Source organism: Ostrea edulis, chromosome 5 (assembly GCF_947568905.1).
Source record: "Ostrea edulis chromosome 5, xbOstEdul1.1, whole genome shotgun sequence".
Taxonomy (NCBI): domain Eukaryota; kingdom Metazoa; phylum Mollusca; class Bivalvia; order Ostreida; family Ostreidae; genus Ostrea; species Ostrea edulis.
The window spans coordinates 41,977,008-41,998,482 of NC_079168.1; the positions used below are offsets into that span (position 1 = coordinate 41,977,008).

At 34.8% G+C, this 21,475-nt stretch overlaps 1 protein-coding gene across 3 annotated transcripts in view; it reads right to left on the reverse strand.

Moving 5' to 3' along the window:
• Nucleotides 1-6,174: 6,174 nt before the first annotated feature.
• LOC125652301 (nesprin-1-like) overlaps nucleotides 6,175-21,475 on the reverse strand; it is a 120,834-nt gene continuing 105,533 nt past the window's right edge. For 2 of the 3 annotated variants that reach the window (XM_048881376.2, XM_048881377.2), the window contains 6 exons: nucleotides 20,795-21,140; nucleotides 19,278-19,474; nucleotides 18,619-18,948; nucleotides 13,670-13,888; nucleotides 9,983-10,035; nucleotides 6,175-6,638 (listed from right to left, as the gene is read on the reverse strand). In XM_048881376.2, coding sequence (XP_048737333.2) covers nucleotides 6,431-6,638; nucleotides 9,983-10,035; nucleotides 13,670-13,888; nucleotides 18,619-18,948; nucleotides 19,278-19,474; nucleotides 20,795-21,140 — 1,353 coding nt within the window. In that variant the 3' untranslated portion in view covers nucleotides 6,175-6,430. The remainder of the gene's footprint in view (nucleotides 6,639-9,982; nucleotides 10,036-13,669; nucleotides 13,889-18,618; nucleotides 18,949-19,277; nucleotides 19,475-20,794; nucleotides 21,141-21,475) is intronic. The other variant, XM_048881378.2, reaches the window with a different exon arrangement.

Below are 21,475 nucleotides of genomic sequence, written 5' to 3' on the forward strand. Positions count from 1 at the left end.
CATCTACTGACAGCAGACTTAGTACATCTACTGACAGCAGACTTAGTACATCTCCTACTAACATCAGAGTTAGTACATCTCTTACTAACATCAGACTTAGTACATCTACTGGCATCAAACTTAGTACATCTCCTACTAACATCAGACTTAGTACATCTCCTACTAACATCAGACTTAGTACATCTACTGACAACAGACTTAGTACATCTCCTACTGACATCAGACTTAGTACATCTCCTACTAACATCAGATTTAGTATGTCTCCTACTAACAACAAACTTAGTACATCTACTGACAGCAGACTTAGTACATCTACTGACAGCAGACTTAGTACATCTACTGACAGCAGACTTAGTACATCTCCTACTAACATCAGACTTAGTACATCTCTTACTAACATCAGACTTAGTACATCTACTGACATCAGACTTAGTACATCTCCTACTGACATCAGACTTAGTACATCTCCTACTGACATCAGACTTAGTACATCTCCTACTAACAACAGACTTAGTACATCTACTGACAGCAGACTTAGTACATCTCCTACTAACATCAGACTTAGTATATCTCCTACTGACATCAGACTTAGTACATCTCCTACTGACATCAGACTTAGTACATCTCCTACTAACAACATACTTAATACATCTCATACTAACATCAGACTTAGTACGTCTCCTACTAACAACAGACTTAGTACATCTACTGACAGCAGACTTAGTACATCTCCTACTAACATCAGACTTAGTACATCTCCTACTAACATCAGATTTAGTATGTCTCCTACTAACAACAAACTTAGTACATCTACTGACAGCAGACTTAGTACATCTACTGACAGCAGACTTAGTACATCTACTGACAGCAGACTTAGTACATCTCCTACTAACATCAGACTTAGTACATCTCTTACTAACATCAGACTTAGTACATCTACTGACATCAGACTTAGTACATTTCCTACTGACATCAGACTTAGTACATCTCCTACTGACATCAGACTTAGTACATCTCCTACTAACAACAGACTTAGTACATCTCCTACTAACATCAGACTTAGTACATCTCCTACTGACATCAGACTTAGTACATCTACTGACATCAGACTTAGTACATCTCCTACTAACATCAGACTTAGTACATCTCCTACTGACATCAGACTTAGTACATCTCCTACTAACATCAGACTTAGTACATCTCCTACTGACATCAGACTTAGTACATCTCCTACTAACAACAGACTTAGTACATCTCCTACTAACATCAGACTTAGTACATCTCCTACTGACATCAGACTTAGTACATCTACTGACATCAGACTTAGTACATCTCCTACTAACATCAGACTTAGTACATCTCCTACTGACATCAGACTTAGTACATCTCCTACTGACATCAGACTTAGTACATCTCCTACTAACATCAGACTTAGTACGTCTCCTACTAACAACAAACTTAGTACATCTACTGACAGCAGACTTAGTACATCTACTGACAGCAAACTTAGTACGTCTCCTACTAACAACATACTTAGTACATCTCCTACCGACAATGCTCAGACTTAGAACGTCTTCTGATATCTTCGCTAACCAAGGGTGATATGATACACGGTGAAAGACAAACACTGAGTATCGTCACCCTTGGCTATAGCGAAGACGCTATTATGATGGACTGAAACTGAAATGTGTCTTTCGGATATGATCTTAAAATCGGAGGTTCCGTATCACGGTACCTAGAATCGACACAAGCGTTGTACATAAATTAAAATTCAAGGCGCTTCACCTAAATATTTACCTGAGTGAAAGTCTACGGAAGGGAATATAAAAGCAAACAAGCAGCTCGGCAACAAATTCTGCACGTTTTTAGATTTATTCATTTATTTCTCCATGACCCTGTCATATAATGCAACAATAATCTGTGAATAAATTCAGAAAATCAACAGTTTATACCATTTGTCATAATCTCAATTATAAAGAAAATAGGCAAAAATTGTTCACTTTCGTATCTTCTAAGATATTTGAATTATTATAATAATTGATGATTGAATCGGTAGGCGACCATGCCTTCTCGATTATCCTGATTAATCGATTATCATTTACCTGTCAATCATTTGAGGACAAGAAGAAATTGGCATCACATTTCTATTTATAGTTTTACGTGCACAAGAGCACGATTGAACCCAGAACATAAGCCTTGTAAACAATGAAACAAGTAAACAAGAAATATCGGTAAAAGTGTTAATAGGTCAGAAATTTGGATACAGGATGCAGTAAAGTTAGTTCTTCTGCATATGACCTGTCAAATTCGGAAACGTACTTTTTGTTTCAATAAACAGGATGATTGTTACATTTTCTGCATGGCCATTTGCAAGCCGAACATCAGACTTAGTACGTCTCCTACTAACATCAGACTTAGTACATCTACTAACATCAGACTTAGTACATCTACTGACAACAGACTTAATACGTCTCCTACTAACATCAGACTTAGTACATCTCTTACTGAGATCATACTTAGTACATCTCATACTAACATCAGACTTAGTACATCTACTGACATCAGACTTAGTACATCTACTACTAACAACAGACTTAGTACATCTACTACTAACAACAGACTTAGTACATCTACTACTAACAACAGACTTAGTACATCTACTACTAACAACAGACTTAGTACATCTCATACTAACATCAGACTTAGTACATCTCTTACTGACATCATACTTAGTACATCTCATACTAACATCAGACTTAGTACATCTACTGACAACAGACTTAGTACGTCTCCTACCAACATCTGACTTAGTACATCTTCTACTGACATCAGACTTAGTACATCTCCTACTAACACCAGACTTCGTCACAGGTCTACTAACACCAGACTTCGTCACAGGTCTACCGACATGTTCAGACTTAGTACTATCCTACTAACATCAGACGTAGTACATCTACTGACATCAGACTTAGTACATCTACTGACAGCAGACTTAGTACATCTCCTACTGACATCAGACTTAGTACATCTCCTACTGACATCAGACTTAGTGCATCTACTGACAACAGACTTAGTACATCTCCTACTGACATCAGACTTAGTACATCTCCTACTGACATCAGACTTAGTACATCTCCTACTGACATCAGACTTAGTACATCTACTACTAACAACAGACTTAGTACATCTCCTACTAACACCAGACTTAGTACATCTCCTACTCACATCAGACTTAGTACATCTCCTACTGACATCAGACTTAGTACATCTCCTACTGACAATGTTCAGACTTAGTACGTCTTCTGACATCTTCGCTAGCCAAGGGTGACGATACACGGTGAAAGACCAACACTGAGTATCGTCACCCTTGGCTATAGCGAAGACGATATTCTGATGGCAATGGACTGAAATTGAAATGTGTCTTTCGGATATGATCTTAAAATCGGAGGTTCCGTGTCACGGTACCTAGAATCGACACAAGCGTTGTACATAAATTAAAATTCAAGGCGCTTCACCTAAATATTTACCTGAGTGAAAGTCTACGGAAGGGAACGTGCAAACAAGCAGCTCGGCAACAGACAAAGTCTGCACGGGTTTAGATTTATTCACTTATTTCTCCATGACTCTGTCATATATAATACAACCATATTCTGTAAATAAATTCACGGAAAATCAATAGTTTATACCACTTGTCACAATCTCAATTATAAAGAAAATAGGCAAAAATTGTTTAGTTTTTCGTATCCTTTAAGATATTTGAATTATTATAATAATTGATGATTAAATCGGTAGGCGACCATGTCTTCTAGATTATCCTGATTAATCGATTATCATTTACCCACCAATCATTTGAGGACAGGAAGAAAATAGCATCACATTTCTATTTATACAGTTTACTACGTGCACAAGAGCACGATTGAACCCAGAATATAAGGCTTGTAAACAAATAACCAAGAAATATTGGTAAAAGTGTTAGTAGGTCAGAAAATTTGGTTACAGGATGCAGTAAATTTAGTTCTTCTGTATATGACCTGTTAAATTCGGAAACGTACTTCTTGTTTCAATAAACAGGCTGTATGTTACATTTTCCGCATGGACATTTGCAAGCCGAACATTTGAGCCAAAATTCTACAGCGTTGATTAATATGCAGATGACATGAATTTCGAGAAATTTATGGAAAAGCCATATGGGGAAGTTATATTTTAAATCATAAATACATACATGTATGTTTTAAAAGTAAAAACTATGTCAAGTTCTCGTCGAGTGTTGATCTACGCATCATTAAGTACGACATGTATATTTTAACACTGCATATTCGATATCGTTCTTCTGACAAGTAGTCAGAGCGTTTGCTTCGTGACCGAGAGGTCCCGCTGTAGGCTTCGTCAAAATTCTCCAAACGCTTTTAGAAGTGAGAGTTGTGGGTCTCTCGGATGAGTATGTGTCGTGGTCACGTTAAAGAACCCTCACTGTTACGGCCGTATGTGCTAATGATAGGCACTTTTCCTACAGTTGATGACCTCTCAATACGAGAGAAAACTCTCAGATCGAGAGATGAAAACAAACACTCGATGCCTTAGATAGGATTGTTTCTTGATATCTAATAGTTTCATTACCTTTATATGATTTCCTATCTGACCAACAGAGATTGTATACGATTCTTTCAAAAGATGTCATGACCGAAACGACGAGATGACTGCTGTGCACTATACATATTTTGTTTATCTGCAAATCAACAGACTAACAGAACAAACAATTAAGTCAGAATAGCCCTTGAAGTAGTTATTTACTGGCTTTGACATTTGTAACATTCCAATTCCTTTAGCAATAAACGATCGATATATTTTTGTGACGTCGGAGTATTTCAATTATACTTCTAGCGAAAGTGGTCATCTAATAAACAAATAACACACACAAAACAACCTGCGTTTCTTTCATCTATATAGTTTCGGCAGATTGTCCTCCAAAGTACTAAAACCTTGATAAATACTGCACTATATAAAATATCTAATCGTTGTAGTCTAGCAGTTCTTTGAATGGATGATGCTACAAAACGGAATGGAAAACGACGACCTGTAAACGGGACGGAATTATACCATACCACCCCTCATAAAAAAACACGAGGAATGAAACGAAATTTTATTCAAAAACTCGATTCAAAATAGCTCATAAATTTGGCTTTTATCGTCACCCAACCCAAAGTTCTTTCTGATACAGTAATTTCAATATCTATGTCACTGATCTACCATAAAAATACTCCTCATCGACGCGTAGCACTATAGTATTCGATAGATTCTTGTGACCACTGTTCAGCTCATTCCCTTGTCCTGGTGGCCATGAAAACATCACTTCTGGTGATTATATATTATACTTTATGGTATTATGAGATTGATCACTGTTCGTTATCTTCAATTTTACATACATTGTAGTTTTGATATATCAAGTAGTTACGGCCGAATTTTACGCTCGCGTCAATAAGTTTTCTCATTTCAATTGGTAAAGATACGGAAGGCAAAAACACTGGATATGTAAATGTAAAATATAATCACTGCTTCATATACAATGTACATGTAGTCCTTTATGTTTGCAAAGTTTTTTTTTTTAGAATTGTGTACACATGAAAAAGGTACAAACCTTTCGATTTCACATTTATTCTAACATTGACGATTTGTTTCTTGATTATTTTCATCTGGTTAGTTTGCGCTTTGCATGCTGAAAACAATTACTTTGAATATTTTTAACGGTTCAGGAAAAAAAAAAAAAAAGATTAAGAAAGAAATTCTAAGTGCTAGTCCCTTTTTGTACATATTCTACTTATGTAATATTTTTCCGTTTGTCCCGAGGAAGGGACAGGTCGTCCGAAAATTTTACAATTGTTAGTGTTGTTGGTCAATTCAGTGTTCTCTCTATATATATATGAATATAAAAGGGGTCTAAGGACATTTTTATCGAAAATGAGATTTTTACTTGAAATTGGTGGCAATGGTCTAAAAAAATAATATTTACAAGTTTGAACCCCCCAACTCCAATTTGTTGTCGAGATACAGGCGATTGAATGATGTCATTTATATGCTCCAAACCAATGCAACGTCATATCATTCTTCATGGACATGCGCAATGCATGATATAAATGACTATTCCAGTGCAGACATACTTTAAAAAGAACACATATATTCAGTTGCATTTGAATTCATTATTCATCAATCACAATTCACATATATGCATGTACAGAATTTCTTGTAATTAATGAAATTCACATTCCATCAATACTCTTTAATCAGAAACCCTAAAACAGAGAAAATTAGGTTTGGATAAACTTATAATCAAAATGATAACAATAAACAGAGTAAAAACAATATACATGTATTACAAAACTACTTTGGGGGAACATACATATTACACGAATCTTTGTGATTAACATGTAGTAATCTACACGGGCGGCGGCCCGTCAAAGTAACGTAACATTGGTCCTAATGACCGGCTGAAATTGTTAATTAGATCACAGCTATAGTCATCCTCACAGACCGGAACCAAACTGGCCAAACCGAGCATCAATAGAAACAGGCACTGAAGAGGAAAGGCAGCCACTAAAGATCTGGAGATTAATCGGGAATGCCTTTCACCTGGTGGTGTTGAACTGAAAAAAAAAGTTACTGAATCAAAAAACTATTATGAATTTTTACATATTGAGGAAACTCTTCAGAAGCTCTTGTGGTTTAGCATGTTTTAATATGGTCTATCATCTAATATTAGATTAGATGAGAGTAGTATTATTGGTGGCGTTTGTATAAAAGTATAGACGTTAAATCTAAGTGGACCAGTAGGCTCTACCTAGGCATTACATGATAGAGCTCAAAATGTTGATCATTCTGTTTCAATAATATAAAAAAATGTTTAAATAGCTTTCAATGTCTTACAATATATCTATTTTAGGAGCCAGTCACAATATCCCTTACAAGACTCAATATTGATCTTTCGATACATGGAACTATTTTAAAAGACTCGAAATCACCATGTTCTCTTCTGTAATATCTATTGAAATATTTTTCATCTAAGAGACATAAGGCATAAAAATTAAGGGCGAACCCCCTAATATCCAGTTACATAATATCCAATAATTCTATTGATTTAACTAGATTCTACTGGTTTCCTTTACAAATCTCAATTTAATATTTTGTTTCACTCATGCTAGGGTTTTGCTTCTTTTTCTAGCTATCAAACTGTAGACCTCTAGATAAATAGAAATTTCACTTCAATTTTCATAGCACATAGTGTACTAATTCAAGGGCCAGATCCAAAGATCCCCTAAGAAATCTGATTTTGCCATCTGAATGCTTGGCATCTTATAAGTAAAATTGATGATTTTCTTTTCTGTAATGTTGAAATATTCCTTGTAGGTGAGATAGAGGACTTTTAAAGATTTAGGGATCAAGCCCCTTAATATCCCTGATTACATACGCATCTATTCCACTTTTTACAACATGATCAAATTCTAATCATTATATCAAACATAATTTTTTTTTTCAATGAAAACCTGTACAGGAAAAACATTGTTGAGTCCAGATTCATTTTCACAAAAGATTGATTAGCAATATTCTATATGTCCTGGAGGAGAAGTAAAAAATGTCACCCCACCCCCTACAAAAAAAACAACAACAATCCACAAGAGTACCGTAAACAGTACATAATACCCCCGTGAGAAGGTTATATGAAAATAAAAATCTTTCCCACATGCATATCTTCAATACCTATACAAACTGTGAGAGGAGTTATAAGGACAAACCATGCACTCACTTTATAATACTTCCTCAAAAATGACAAAGTTCAACAATGCGAGATTTGCTGAAAAATTAAAGAAAATCAAAAGCCTAGCAACATACACATCTTCCAATACCCATACAAATACTCTGTAAAATAAGAAGTTCCTCACTTAAAAACTGTAGGTTTAGCCGGACAAATTACATACCCTCCATATAACATTAATTTTCGATTAAAGGGGCAGAACTCCAGCAAGAGAAGTCGAAATTGAAATGTTCTTATATTGTCAGACTTTGAACCTGAGGGTAAATCCCGAGAAAACCAGAGTTGCCATTTTTTTGTAAGAATTAATTTTAATGGTGAACAATGGTCTGTAGTTGATGAATTTCTGATTTTCAATATTTAGGTATTAAATTTTCTAGAAAGGGTTGTTTCAAATCTAACAAAGACAGACTTGTACAACAAGCAAGGAAAACTATGTTCTATGTATTAAGTAAATCTAGAAAATTATGCTACTGTTACAATTGTTAAGCAGTCTTTGTATGACTCTTTTGTCGAAACTTGGAAGATGAAATATATATCTCATCCAAGTGTTCTAATCACCGTTAGTATGTACAAGACAACATTTGGTTTTGAAAATTATATAACTACACTACCACTTGATTTTGTGTATAATTTTTGTCGCTTTAGATGTAGTAGCCATAAATTGCCAGTTGAATCTGGTAGGTTTTTAAGTATTGATAGGTCTTAACGATTATGTATTCTTTGTAACAAACTAGAACTAGGCGATGAATTCCATTATCTGTTCAACTGTACTCATTTTCTCCATGAAAGGTGTACATTCTTGCCAAAACACTTGTCGAAATACTATTAGCTAAATGGTGAATTAATGAACTGTAAAGACAAATATACTACGATAGGACATGCCAAATTTATCAAATTAGTACTGTCCATATTTTATGATATTACCTTCCTGTTGTGTTTCATTCATTGTGTTCAACATTGTTGTCGATCTTACCTTTTCTGTACTATTATGCTCCATGTGGAGTGTCTTAGTGAAATAACAAAGTTTCAAGTTTCAAAGATAGAAATTGCAACATGATCTAGTGACCCACAAAGAAGTTACATAGCAAGTTTCAGCTTGATATGTGACAGAGAAATGAAAATAGAAACAGAAAACCCCAAACAGACAGATGGCCACATGGACGAATAAACGGACGTAAGGACATAGAATAAATGGACGTAAGGACAAACATACAGACATCACTGTGTCATAATACTATAAAACCGTATAAAAACGGGTGACAACAACAGATCTTAAGTTCACTTCAGCCTATGGAACAGAACAAGTGATGAAACAGCTGGGTTTTTTTTTTTATACAGGCACTGAGTTATTAGATTGAAAGTTCATTTTTATTTTGAATTACATATTGGGAAACATTACTTGAAGTCATGGCTCAGGTGAGCTTAAAACGATGAAGTAATCAAAACAATACCGTTTTGTACAATTTTATTCTCATACATATGACAGCAAACCTTTACTAGTACACATGCACTTAAATAATTAGTCAAAATGATATTGGAATAAAGCATTCTCTCCCAAGATTCTGTTTTTAATGTGTGCCAGCACATGCTTACATTCTATAATTTTGAATGAATTAAGGAACCTTTATACAGTACACAATTATGAGTTTCAAAAAGAGTATATATACATTTTCATTATAAGCTAATCAATAATTGTTGTGCTTTAATGAATGATTTCTTAAATATCAACAAGAGAGGGTAGACATTTGATATTGAAATTAAAGAACATCAAGATTAAAATTATTTTCCCAAAAGATGGAATACTTGTTTGTGCACTTTTTTATGCTTATAGTGATTTGCCCATGGATAGTGCTAAAAAATTATTTTTAAGGTATATAATTTTCTGGTTTATATAAACATAATTTTCCAAATTTTAGGATTCTTTTATGGAATAAGAAAACCTGTACCCTATGATGAAAATACTATCATGGATGACCTCTTTATATATATGTCTAAAGAATTATCAGTCTGGTTGTTCAAACGTTTTATCAATTGGTGTATATAGGATCCTTAATTACAAACAAAACAAAGGAAGGTATATGTTTCAAAATACAAGAATGTCGACACAAAGGACTACCACCATTTCATGCAATATATACAGACTTATTTTGACAAATATTGAAAGGCGTGCGATAATACTTGTTCCTGTCTTCTTCGTGTTGCAGAGGGTCGTCCCATGATCTCGACTGCAGCTGAGAAAAAGGTATACATTCTGATAGTATATCTCAGTTTCATTTGAAAAACAAGATAAGACAAGCTGTAACTATGCTGGAATGCCAACACAAATGTCCCTGCCCATGTCGGAAATGGCAGCAGAAAAAAATCTTCACGCCAGAAATGGACTCAGAATCTTCAATTCACCTTAGAAACTAAATTTGGTTGAAATCCAACAAACTTGATTTATTAAGTAGCCATTTTGAAATGGTGGCTATTTTGAAACATTTGAAAATTGAATGAAAAGAAATACTGATGCTAAAAATGAACTGAAGGCCCTCAATTGACTCCAGAACCCAAATGTTATAGATTTTTTACAGGTTGAAATATTTCCGTATACAATAGCCATTTTGAAAATGGTGGCACAAAATACTTTTTTGATGATGGAAATGGACTCGGGGGTCATCATGTTACCCTAGAAATAGAATTTAGTTAAAATCTGGAAACCATCATTTTTGGCAGTCATTCTGAATTGGTGGCCATTTTGAAAATTTGGAAAATGATTGCACCCTTCCTCATGACGGCCCCTATCTGCACACAAAATTTGAATTGAATTTGTCGAAGCACTTTCATAAAATTGCACAGACAAATTTCTCACTAAAGAAATTTTAAGGAATAATAACGAGCTATAACTGCATTCAGATGCCAACACAAATGTCCCCGAACACATCGCCCATGTCGGCAGAAGAAAAATTTATACAAGAAATGGACACAGGATCCTCAATTCACCCTAGTAAAAAAATTTGGTTGAAATCCAACAAATTTCATTTTTGGGTATAGCTATTTTGAAACATTTGAAAATTCATTGAAATGAAATACTGATGCTAGAAATGAAGAGGAATAATAATAAGAAACCTAGACATGAACTTGTTGCGATTTCTGATGACATATGATCTTCACTGGGATAATTCAATTAGTGAAGAACGATTCTACATGAAAGCATGAAGCACCTAAATTCTTAAAAATGAAGCGATAAACCAGGGGTCGACATTAACGTTTGTCCGCTTGTCCGGTATCAGTGGAAAAACATTTCGGACAAGTGAGTATTGATGGGCACTTGTCCGATTGGACAAGTGCTTTTTTTTATGTAAAGAAGTCTCCAAACAATTTGGTGAAAAGTTTATCGGTAGTTCAGAGTTGGAAGTAAATCATGAAAAATGAACTTCAATCCCGATATCAATCGCTATGTAAACTAGCTGAGTCACACTCGATCGGGATCGGTGTTCACTTATTGCGTATTACTTTCAATCATCCATGGATCTTACGAAGTCATTGATTCAAGATAGGAAGTCTAAATAAAGTTTTGTTTTATGTGTTTGTTGTTTTTATCAAAAGAATAAGATCAAAAATCAATCAAGCAGGTATAACAATGGACTAATATCTTAAGTAAATTAAATACAGTTTTTAAGTTGACAATATTTAGATCATTTTTCTTCTTCGGACAAGTGAAGTTGAAGTTCGGACAAGTAAATATCTTTGTCCCTTGTCCGAATGGACAAGTAGGAAAAGAAGTTAATGTTGAGCCCTGTAAAGAGATATGAGTTATCAATTTTAAACAATTTCCATTTTTAATTTTTTTTATATTTCCAGTATCTCGGAAATCCATAAAACAACTGAAAATTCCACACTGAGCGTGCAGGAATCATCCCTGAGAGTTTCGATGAAAAATACTCAGTTTTTGGACAACTTCTGGTTTCGAACATATCAAACACTTGATTCATAAGCAAGATATATCAGGACATTGAAAGACTAATTTTTCTAAGTTTTTCTCTGAAACCGCTAGTTTCTGATTTAAATTCCGTTAAGTATCACATTTTCTGAAACTACAAATTGTACCATGCAAGTTTTGTTTCAAAAGCATAATTTTGAAATTTCAGTCAAGCCAAGAGGCTCGTGGATCTGTTTCTTGTTATCATTAGATAGATCTCACTGAGCAATTTCTAATCAATATGTAATATAAGTTTCTTGAAATAAGTCAATGATTGCAACACCAATTTGACTGTTCAGGCAAGCCATGAGGTCTGCAGGCATTTTTCTTGATATCATTCGAAAGTTCTTGCAAAACTGAACAACTTTTGTTCTACATGTCTTATCAAAAGTTTCTCAAGAGAAGTTATTGAATGCAACACAAATCTGACTGTTCAGGCAAGCCACGAGACCTGCAGGCCTTTTTCTTGATAACGTTTGAAAGATCCTGCAAAAATGAACAACTTTTGTTCTCTATATCTTGTTTCTCGGGTAAAATGTTATTAATTGTGACAGATTCGACTGTTCAGGCGAGCCCTGACACTTGTGGGCTTTTTTCTTGATATTGTTAAAAAGATCTTGCAAAAGTGAAAAACTTTTATTCTACATGTCTTATCAAAAGTTTCTTGAGAAAAAAGTTATCATTGCAACACAAATTTGGCTGTTCAGGCAAGCCATGAGGCCCGTGGGCCTCTTTCTTCAAAGTGTTCAAAAGATCTCACTAAACTGTACAACATTTATCCTATACGTTTTATTAAAACATTTTTAAGAGTTTAAGAGTTATAAATTAAAACGCGCCTTTTAAAGTTCAATTTTCACACCCAGGCAAGCGTTGATGCCGTTTAACCAATATAAATGAAATTCTTAAATCCCTGAAAAATTCAGCCTCTTAACTTGTAATGAATGGTTTCAAAGAAAAGTCCTGGACAATGAGACCCTCTGAAAAATCGACGAAATCTCGGTCAAACTGAAATTCTCTCTGAGCTAGATCAATATCTACCATCCCTGAAAATTTCATGAAAATCTGTCCACGCATTTTTGAGTATTCGAGTTAGAAAAAAAAAATTAAAGAATAGCAATAAGGTCATCTGTTGAAGACGGAAGACCTTAATAAGAATTACAAGCTATAACTGTGTTAGGATGGCATCACAAATGTCCCCGAACACCTTACATGTTGGAAATGGACTCAGGTCAAAATTTTGATGTTAGAAATGGACTCAGGATCCTCAATTCATCTTAGAAAATAAATTTGGTTAAAATCCGGAAACTTGATAATAATGATAATAAACAAGCTCTACAACTTACATCAATGCCTTCTGTTGGCTGAGGTAACGACACAAAGGGGTCATTGATGTGTGTGTGTGTGTGTGTGGGGGGGGGGGGGGAGTGGATTACCCAAACGAAACCCTCATACCCGAGTGATTGACAATAATCTCTTTCACATACAACCACTGCCAATTACAAGGATCAATTTCAAACAGCAGCCATGAGAAGCGAGAGTGCTAACCATATTGTCATCATCGAGTATGTAAATAACAATCTGCGTAAAGTTGATTCTTCTTTTTCATGAAATTTCACTGTGCATTAGATGATGACCAATCTTAAACTGTTTTTATCAGTGGAACAAGTATTGTAATGATGCTAAATATGGTCGTCAGGAGAAACTTGCAAGTTCTGTATTTGTTCCATCTAAAAGAGACTCTGAAGGAACACAGATATACATTACGATTTTAATAAGACTTACTTGTGTCAAAATTATAATGTAAAATTTCTTTTTGTATGCACACCAATTTGTCATTAAAGTATTGTAAATTTCTAAATCATATACCCAATCACTCAAAATGAATGCTTATAATGAATACCTACCTCTGCTATTGATGGCTTTGGAACTTGCAATATATCCTCCATGTTAGCTATGTATGATGAGCATAGCTTCACTAGTGCATTCTGTCTGTTAGCAATGATATGCATTTTGTCACGAATGGTTGTCATATCCACAGATTCTGTGTTGATTAGAAGCTGGTCTGCAGTTTCTCTCAGTGAGCAAATTTTTTCCTTGTTGTTTTCTAAATCAGCTTTCAAACCCTTGAATAGAAAAGTGCAACAATATTGATTTCACAAAAATGTTTGTATATAGTCAATTACTTAATTTTGTTTAGAATTTAAAAAATCATGACATGAGCTATAGTTGTAATTAAGACATATGTACCTCGTAACAAATTAGCCCCTGTCATCTGCCTATGAGAATTCCTTTTTGAATTAGGCTCATTTCATAATTTGCATACGTGATTTCATGGATTGTTTACATTCAAGAATAGAGCCCATAATCATGCCTTAACGATCACCTGAGAATCACAACAAACAAGAGGCCTATCGACCACATCGCTCACCTGAGTCACCGTGGACCACATTTGAAGATTCCCCCTATATATTCACATGTAAAACTTTTATCCCTATTGTGGCTCCAACCTACCCCCAGGGGACATGACATTTACAAACTTGAATCTGCACTATGAAAGGTAAAGATAACGTACAGTGATCTATCTCATAACTCCCATAAACAATACAAAATAGATAGTTGGGCAAACACGGACCCCCTGACACACCAGAGGTGGGATCAGGTGCCTAAGAGAAGTAAGCATCCCCTGTCGACCGGTCACACCCGCTGTGAGCCCTATATCTTGATCAGGTAAATGGAGTTATCTGTAGTCAAAATCAGTGTGCCAAGAACGGGCTAACATTCGGCATGAAACACGTCAGACTGCATTTGACCCAATGATAGGTTGTATTGGCAAACTAGATCATTATAACAACCATAGAATTGCAAAATGCTGACATTAAACGAGACTGTTGAAACCCCATTACTATCAACTTGTTTGTCAGTAGCTCGTCTCCATTTAAAAACTGACCATACGCAGAACAAGCTCTTGCATCGCATCAGTTGAGAGATATAAACACCATATGGAGGTGATAATGGAATATTGCTACATAAATAATGGAGAAGCTGAAATCATCCCTCTTGTCATAAAGTTGAGTTGTTAGTTTGCCGTTATTATCTACTTTCAATAAAATATCTAAGTATCAAGCAGAAGTGGACGACTCAGTGGTGTCTTTTATTTCGAGTTCACAGGGATATATTAAATCGACATATGAATGAAAGTTACTATTGTTAATAGATAAAGCGTCGTCAATAATCTAAATGTCGAATTGAAAGCCACAGCAAGAAATTTTTTCTTCTCATGTAGAACCTTTTGAATAAATTCTGCTTCATATGAATATAAAAAAGGTCAGCTAGCAAAGGAACACAATTAATACCCATGGGAATTCCAACAGACTGTTGGAAGACCTGATCACCAAAGACCACAAATATAATGAAGAATTCTAGCATATTTTTTATTTCAACTTCATAGTACTTGTGCGTAGAATCAGAGTGGTGTTTAACAAAATAATTTTTTGGATGACTAATCGCTAGATATGAATATTTCCGTTTTTCATTTTTGTTGAAGAAGCAATTGTCTATGATGTCAAAAAGTCTAGTCTTTAATTTATTGTGAGGAATGGTCGTGTAAAGTGTTGAAAAGTCATATGTTTTGATGTTGTTGATTTGAGAAAAGTTTTGTGATTTCAAGTTTACTAAAAGTTTAGAAGAATTTTTAGAATCCACATTTGATTACACCACTTCTGGTATATGTAGTCACACAGTAAATTTGAAGTTTGTACTTCACAGCTGTTAATATTTTTGAGGAGCAAAGATAGGGGCTTGGTAGAGCTGTGAGGAAGCTTTCATGTAAATTGCAGCTCTTCTGGCCCAGTAGTTCTTGAGAAGATTTTTAAATGGCACCACCCTATTTTTGCATTTTTGTGATTATCTCCCCTTTGAAAGGGGCATGGCCCTTCAACTGAAGAAACTTGAAAGTCCTTCACCCAAGGATGCTTTTTTCCAAGTGTGGTTGAAATTAGCCCAGTGGTTCTGGAGAAGAAGTTGAAAATGTAAAAAGTTTAAAGATTGACAGACAATGGATCAGAAATGGATCAGAAAAGCTCACTTAGTTTTCAGCTCAGGTAGAGCTAAAAAAACAAGAGGCCCAAGGGCCTAGAATCGCTCTTCTGATAAATTGTACAACCCCACCATTTCTATTCTTAGCCTCTTAGTATTCTAAATCTTTAGTTAATCCTAAGAATTCAAAAAAAGTAGGTCAATGTGACCTACTTTTTGGTTTACACATTTTGAGAACCCAAGAAATATCAACTGACAAAGTTTGATGATTTTAAGCCAATTAGTATCTGGATATTGAAATATAGCTGTCAAATTCCAATCGTAGGTCATGGTGACCTACTTTCTGGTCAGCGAACTCCGAACATGCAAGACCCATCAACTGACAAAGTTTGATAACTGTAGGTCAAATAGTATCTGAAATATATAAATATAGCCGTCCAATTCCAAAAGTAGGTCAAGGTGACCTACTTTTTGGTCAACACCCTTTGAACATGCAAGACGCATCAACTGACAAAGTTTGATGACTGTAGGTCAAATAGTATCTGAAATATATAAATATAGGTGTCCAATTCCAAAAGTAGGTCAAGTTGACCTACTTTTTGGTCGAAACCCTTCGAACATGCAAGACCCATCAACTGACAAAATTTGATGACTGTAGGTCAAATAGTATTTGAAATATATAAATATAGCCGTCAAATTCCAAAAGTAGGTCAAGGTGACCTACTTTTTGGTCGACACACTCCATTGAAGCAAGATGCATCAACTGTCAAAGTTTGATGATTGTAGGTCAATTAGTGACTGAAATATATAAATATAACTGTCAAATGCCAAAAGTAGGTCACAGTGACCTACTTTTTGGTCGATACACTCCGAAGACTCAAGATGCATCAACTGACAAAGTTTGATGATTGTAGGTCAAATAGTGTCTGAAATATAGTAATTTAGCTGTCAAATACCAAAAGTAGGTCACGGTGACCTACTTTTTGGTCGACACAAACCGAAGACTGAAGACGCATCAACTGACAAAGTTTGATGATCCTAGGTTTTACAGTGCCCAAAATATGCATCTAAAATTGAAAATGTGAAATTTGAATATCTGCAAAATTCAAAAAGTAGGTCACTGTGACCTACTTTTTTTTTATAAATATGTTTCAAGGCCTCAAGATGCATCAACTTACAAGATTTGATGATTCTAAACCTGTCGGTATTTGAAATAACAACTTAAAATATATCTATAAATGATAAGCCATGAAATTCAGAAAGTAGGTCACGGTGACCTATTTTTCAGTTGACGCATTTCAAGGTCCCATGATCCACCAACTGATGATCATAGGCTTCAAAGTGTCCAAGATATGCATCAAAATTAATTTTAAAATAAATACCTGCAAAATTCAAAAAGTAGGTCACCGTGACCTACTTTTGAGACAACTTGACACAAGGTCCTAAGATGCATCAACTGTCAAAATTTGATGATCCTAGTCCTTATAATGACTAAAATATCTAAGATTTAAGGAATTTTAAAAAATTTTAAATTTAGGTCAACTTTGAAGTGACCTTGAGACCATGCCCTTTGCCCCAGGGTAATGCCTTGAACAATTTTTAATCTACAACATATCCTCATCCTTATGTGTAAGTTTGGTGATAATTTGCCATGTGGTTCTTGAGAAGAAGATTTTTTAGCAACCACTACTTTTGTTTGTATTTTCCTGATTATCTCCCCTTGTTAAAGGGTCACATCCCTTTATTTAGTATGTATGAAAGCCCTTGGGCCAATGATACCCTGTAACAAATTTGAAAAAAATTGGCCAAGGGGTTCTTGAGTTATAGCCCTTTTTCTAAAAAGTTTACGCACACCGCACAAATGGCCATAGCAATAGCTCTTTGAGCCTTTGGCTCAGAAGAGCTAATAATAATTAAAATTTAGAAGTGCTGAAAAAATGATTGGGTAGAGGCAAATTTTACGGGTCGGTCATAATACATCAAACAAATTAATTTTATTTAAAGCCTACTGTACAGGCTTATAACCAATCAACTATGTAACTAATAAAGTAATATCTCATTCAATTTTGTTGACTTTACAATTGCAGTTAATGTTGCATAATTAACATAGAATTCTCTAATTATTTGAAAATTCATTTGATAAGAGTGCTACTTCATTTAGAGATTCAAATCCACATATTATGTAATGATGTTCTGCTAAATAATACTTGTAAACAAAACTGTGTAGGACAAAACATCATTCTCATCCTCTGACATGCACGCTTGTTGACACCTGCCATCAGACATATCAAACACACCATGTCAATGACTAGGGCATTGACCATTAAATGGAGATTAATAGCACTATTGAGAAAATGTTCCACTATACATCCAATCTAAAGTATTCATTTTCATAAAAGAGGAAAACAATTATGATGATAAATGACCCAATGAGATGAGGATCTCTACATCTGATGTGGAAAATGCATATAATTTTGGCTAATAATTGTAACAACTATATGGCATTGTTGTTCTTGAAAATATTGTTTAAAACTACTACAATGTAAAATTTTGCATACCTATCACAGCCCAACCTTAAGATGATATTTCAAACTTTCTTGAATCTATACACTACATGAGGATGACCATGTATATATTCTTTTGAAAAAAAACTGTATTCATGTTCAATAAATCTTTATTTTGTCGGGCCCTATCAGTCCTGATTCACCTTGATCATACAGAGATGTTTCAGAAGCTTGGAACATTTGAACTTTCATATTAGGCGAGTTTAAATGTTCAGAGTTACAAATGATTCCATTAATTCTCAGTATAAACTTACTTTAAGATTTCTGAGTTTGGACCACATGGCAGTCTCATCTACTGTTAATTTAATTGGTTCACACTGCTGTATTTTATTCTCAACACTTTCTAACCAAAGAAGTAGATCATGAATGGTGTGGTGGAATTCCTGACATTGCATAAGTGCTTCTTGTAGTTCTCTCTGTAGAATATTTGCCTTTGAGCACAGTTCATCCCAGTGAAAATTTACTTCCCTCAGTCTATCATGTAGCCTTCGACCTTTCTCAGTTCTGATATCAATAAAATCTTTTCCAAGAAGATTCAGGGACTGAACTCTTGCTTTTTTCAATTCAAGCTGCATTAAGAAATCCTGAAAATAATATATTTTTATCAGATTCATGTCAACCAAAGATACAGTGGAGTCCCCATTTAACCGTTCCCTCACCACAGTGAAGAGTCCTAGAGACATCATGGTGGTGGGAAAACTAAGCTTGTTTGTGGGAACTTCATTTTGTGGTCAAGAATTTGTTAATCATTATCAACATATTGTTCTATATCTCTAGTTCATGAAGGATTCCAATGCATGTTAATATCCATGCCACAAAATGAAGGAAAATAAAAAAACATAAAAATCAATAATTCAGCAGTATATATTCAGATGAGAGATATTTAAATTTGTATCCACTAAATATATATTACCCTGTGATGCTTAATAATGAAATCTAAACTGCTAATCTTCCCTTGAGAAGATTGTAATTTGCTCTGATTTCCCTTCACTTCATGTAACCAAGTTAGCATGTTGTCAACATCAGCAATGAATTGATTCAATTCTCTTTCATGCTGCAGCAACTTGAAATTCTTCTGAGTCTGTGTCACATTTCTTTGGAGCATAGCATCTGTAAGATAGAAATAACATCTGTAAGATTGAAATAACATGCCCATGAGCCTGAACATATACATCTTCAATAAAGGCTTTAAATTGAACTCCAATATAGTAAAGGTCATGGGTATTCCCCTTCGCACAATGGAAAATACAACTAGACTCCTTCTAGTTGCAACATCTTAGCCCTTTCAGATATTTTAACATTTGAACTGGACCATGGGCATATAAGAGAAGCACTTGAATAAAATATGGAGAGAAAAACCACACCCAAACTAGGCTTATTTACGTACTTCTTATGCTATTTTTTTTTTACTTTCTACTCAGGGTGTATTGATAAATGGTTTATTAAGTAAAAGGTTTATCATTTTTTTTATTCAAATGCTTATGATTTGGACCCATAAAAAATGCATTGTGATTCCTCCTACATCAGGCATCATGCAAACTTTGGTATAGGAGAGCCTCAGGTATTTCGTAATTATTTGCAATTTTACATCTTTTTCAGAATATACTTCATGATAGTCATGCAGATTAGGAAGTAATATGGTGTGACCATTGACCAGGCTGTCTACAACTTGCCATTCTGAGAGTTCCAACATATAGGCCTGGATTAATGTGTATAGATCTCAAATGAAGTTGCTTAATGTTATTTAGTTAAAAAAAATGAATGACACTTCAATTTATGCACACTTCCCAAGTGAGTCTGATGAGACTACCATATGTATTCATGAATAAAAGCACTCTGTCTGATCCAAAAAAGTATTTACAGTTTATCGTGATCTCCATCGATGATTAACTAGATCACCAGATCAAAGTGAACAGTATCTACATGGTGTATTAATTGCAGCAATCATACTTTGGAAATAAACATGTTAGTCTTTTATTTTCAAGAGTGAAATAATAGTCCATGAACACTATATCATATGGTTTGTGGTATGAAGAAGAAATATCTGATGAGTGAGATAAAAGGTCTCTAAATGCAAGTTCTTGGTAAACCGGCCATCCCTCTAAACCCGCCTTTTTTTCGGTCCGATAGCTGGCCGGTCTAGAGAAGTTTCACTGTACACATGTGTATGAAATATGAAAGCCCTAGTACTAAGTGTTCAAAAGTTATGGCCAAAATTAAAATTTTTGGAGATAGACAGACCAAAAAACTATATGCACTTGCAGATGAGAAGTTTATCATGTTAACACACAATGACAGACAACTATCAATCACAAAAGGTCACCCGAGTGACTCAAAGTCTGCAGTGTATGACTTTATCAATTCTTTTAGACATACATGTATGCATATTTTAAAACCCTCTTCTTTTCATAGGTTTAGCAAGTTTCTCACCATTGGTGCATTCTGGTAACTGAACTTCTTTTGTGGCTCTAGAGGATGAAGGTCTTGATCTACTAGGGGACAAGGAATCAACTGGTGTTGGGGAGAAAGAAATTCTTGATGGTGTTGTACTTCTACTGTTGTCTGTTCTATGTCTTTGTGTCCGAGGTGAATTAGACATATTCCTGTCTCCTTGACTTATTGCCCTGCGCTTTTCTGGTGGACTCTCTAGAGGAAGAGAAGACCCAATATCCTCCTCTACTTCATGTAATTTATCTGTTATAAGGGCTGTAGAGAATTCCATTTGTGACTTCAACTGGAGTTCCAAAATATCTAATTCAACATTGGGATCCTCAACCTGTTCATGAAAATGAAAACAAAAAATGCTGGTAATCAATATACATGTATCTGGAATGGCTTAGATAAGATATTTTATATTGAACAACTCAAATTTCAACTTCATTTGAACAAATTCGAATCCCCTTCACCCAAGGATGATTTGAACCAAGATTGATTGAAATTGGCGAGGTGGTGCTTGAAGAGAAAATTGTTTAAAATGCCATGGAATTTTTACTAATTCTTAATTATCTGCACTTTGGAAAGGGTGAGGCACTTCATTTGAACAAACTTGAATCCTCTTTACCCAAGCAAAATTTACGGATAGATGGATGACAGGCAAAAAGTGATCAGAAA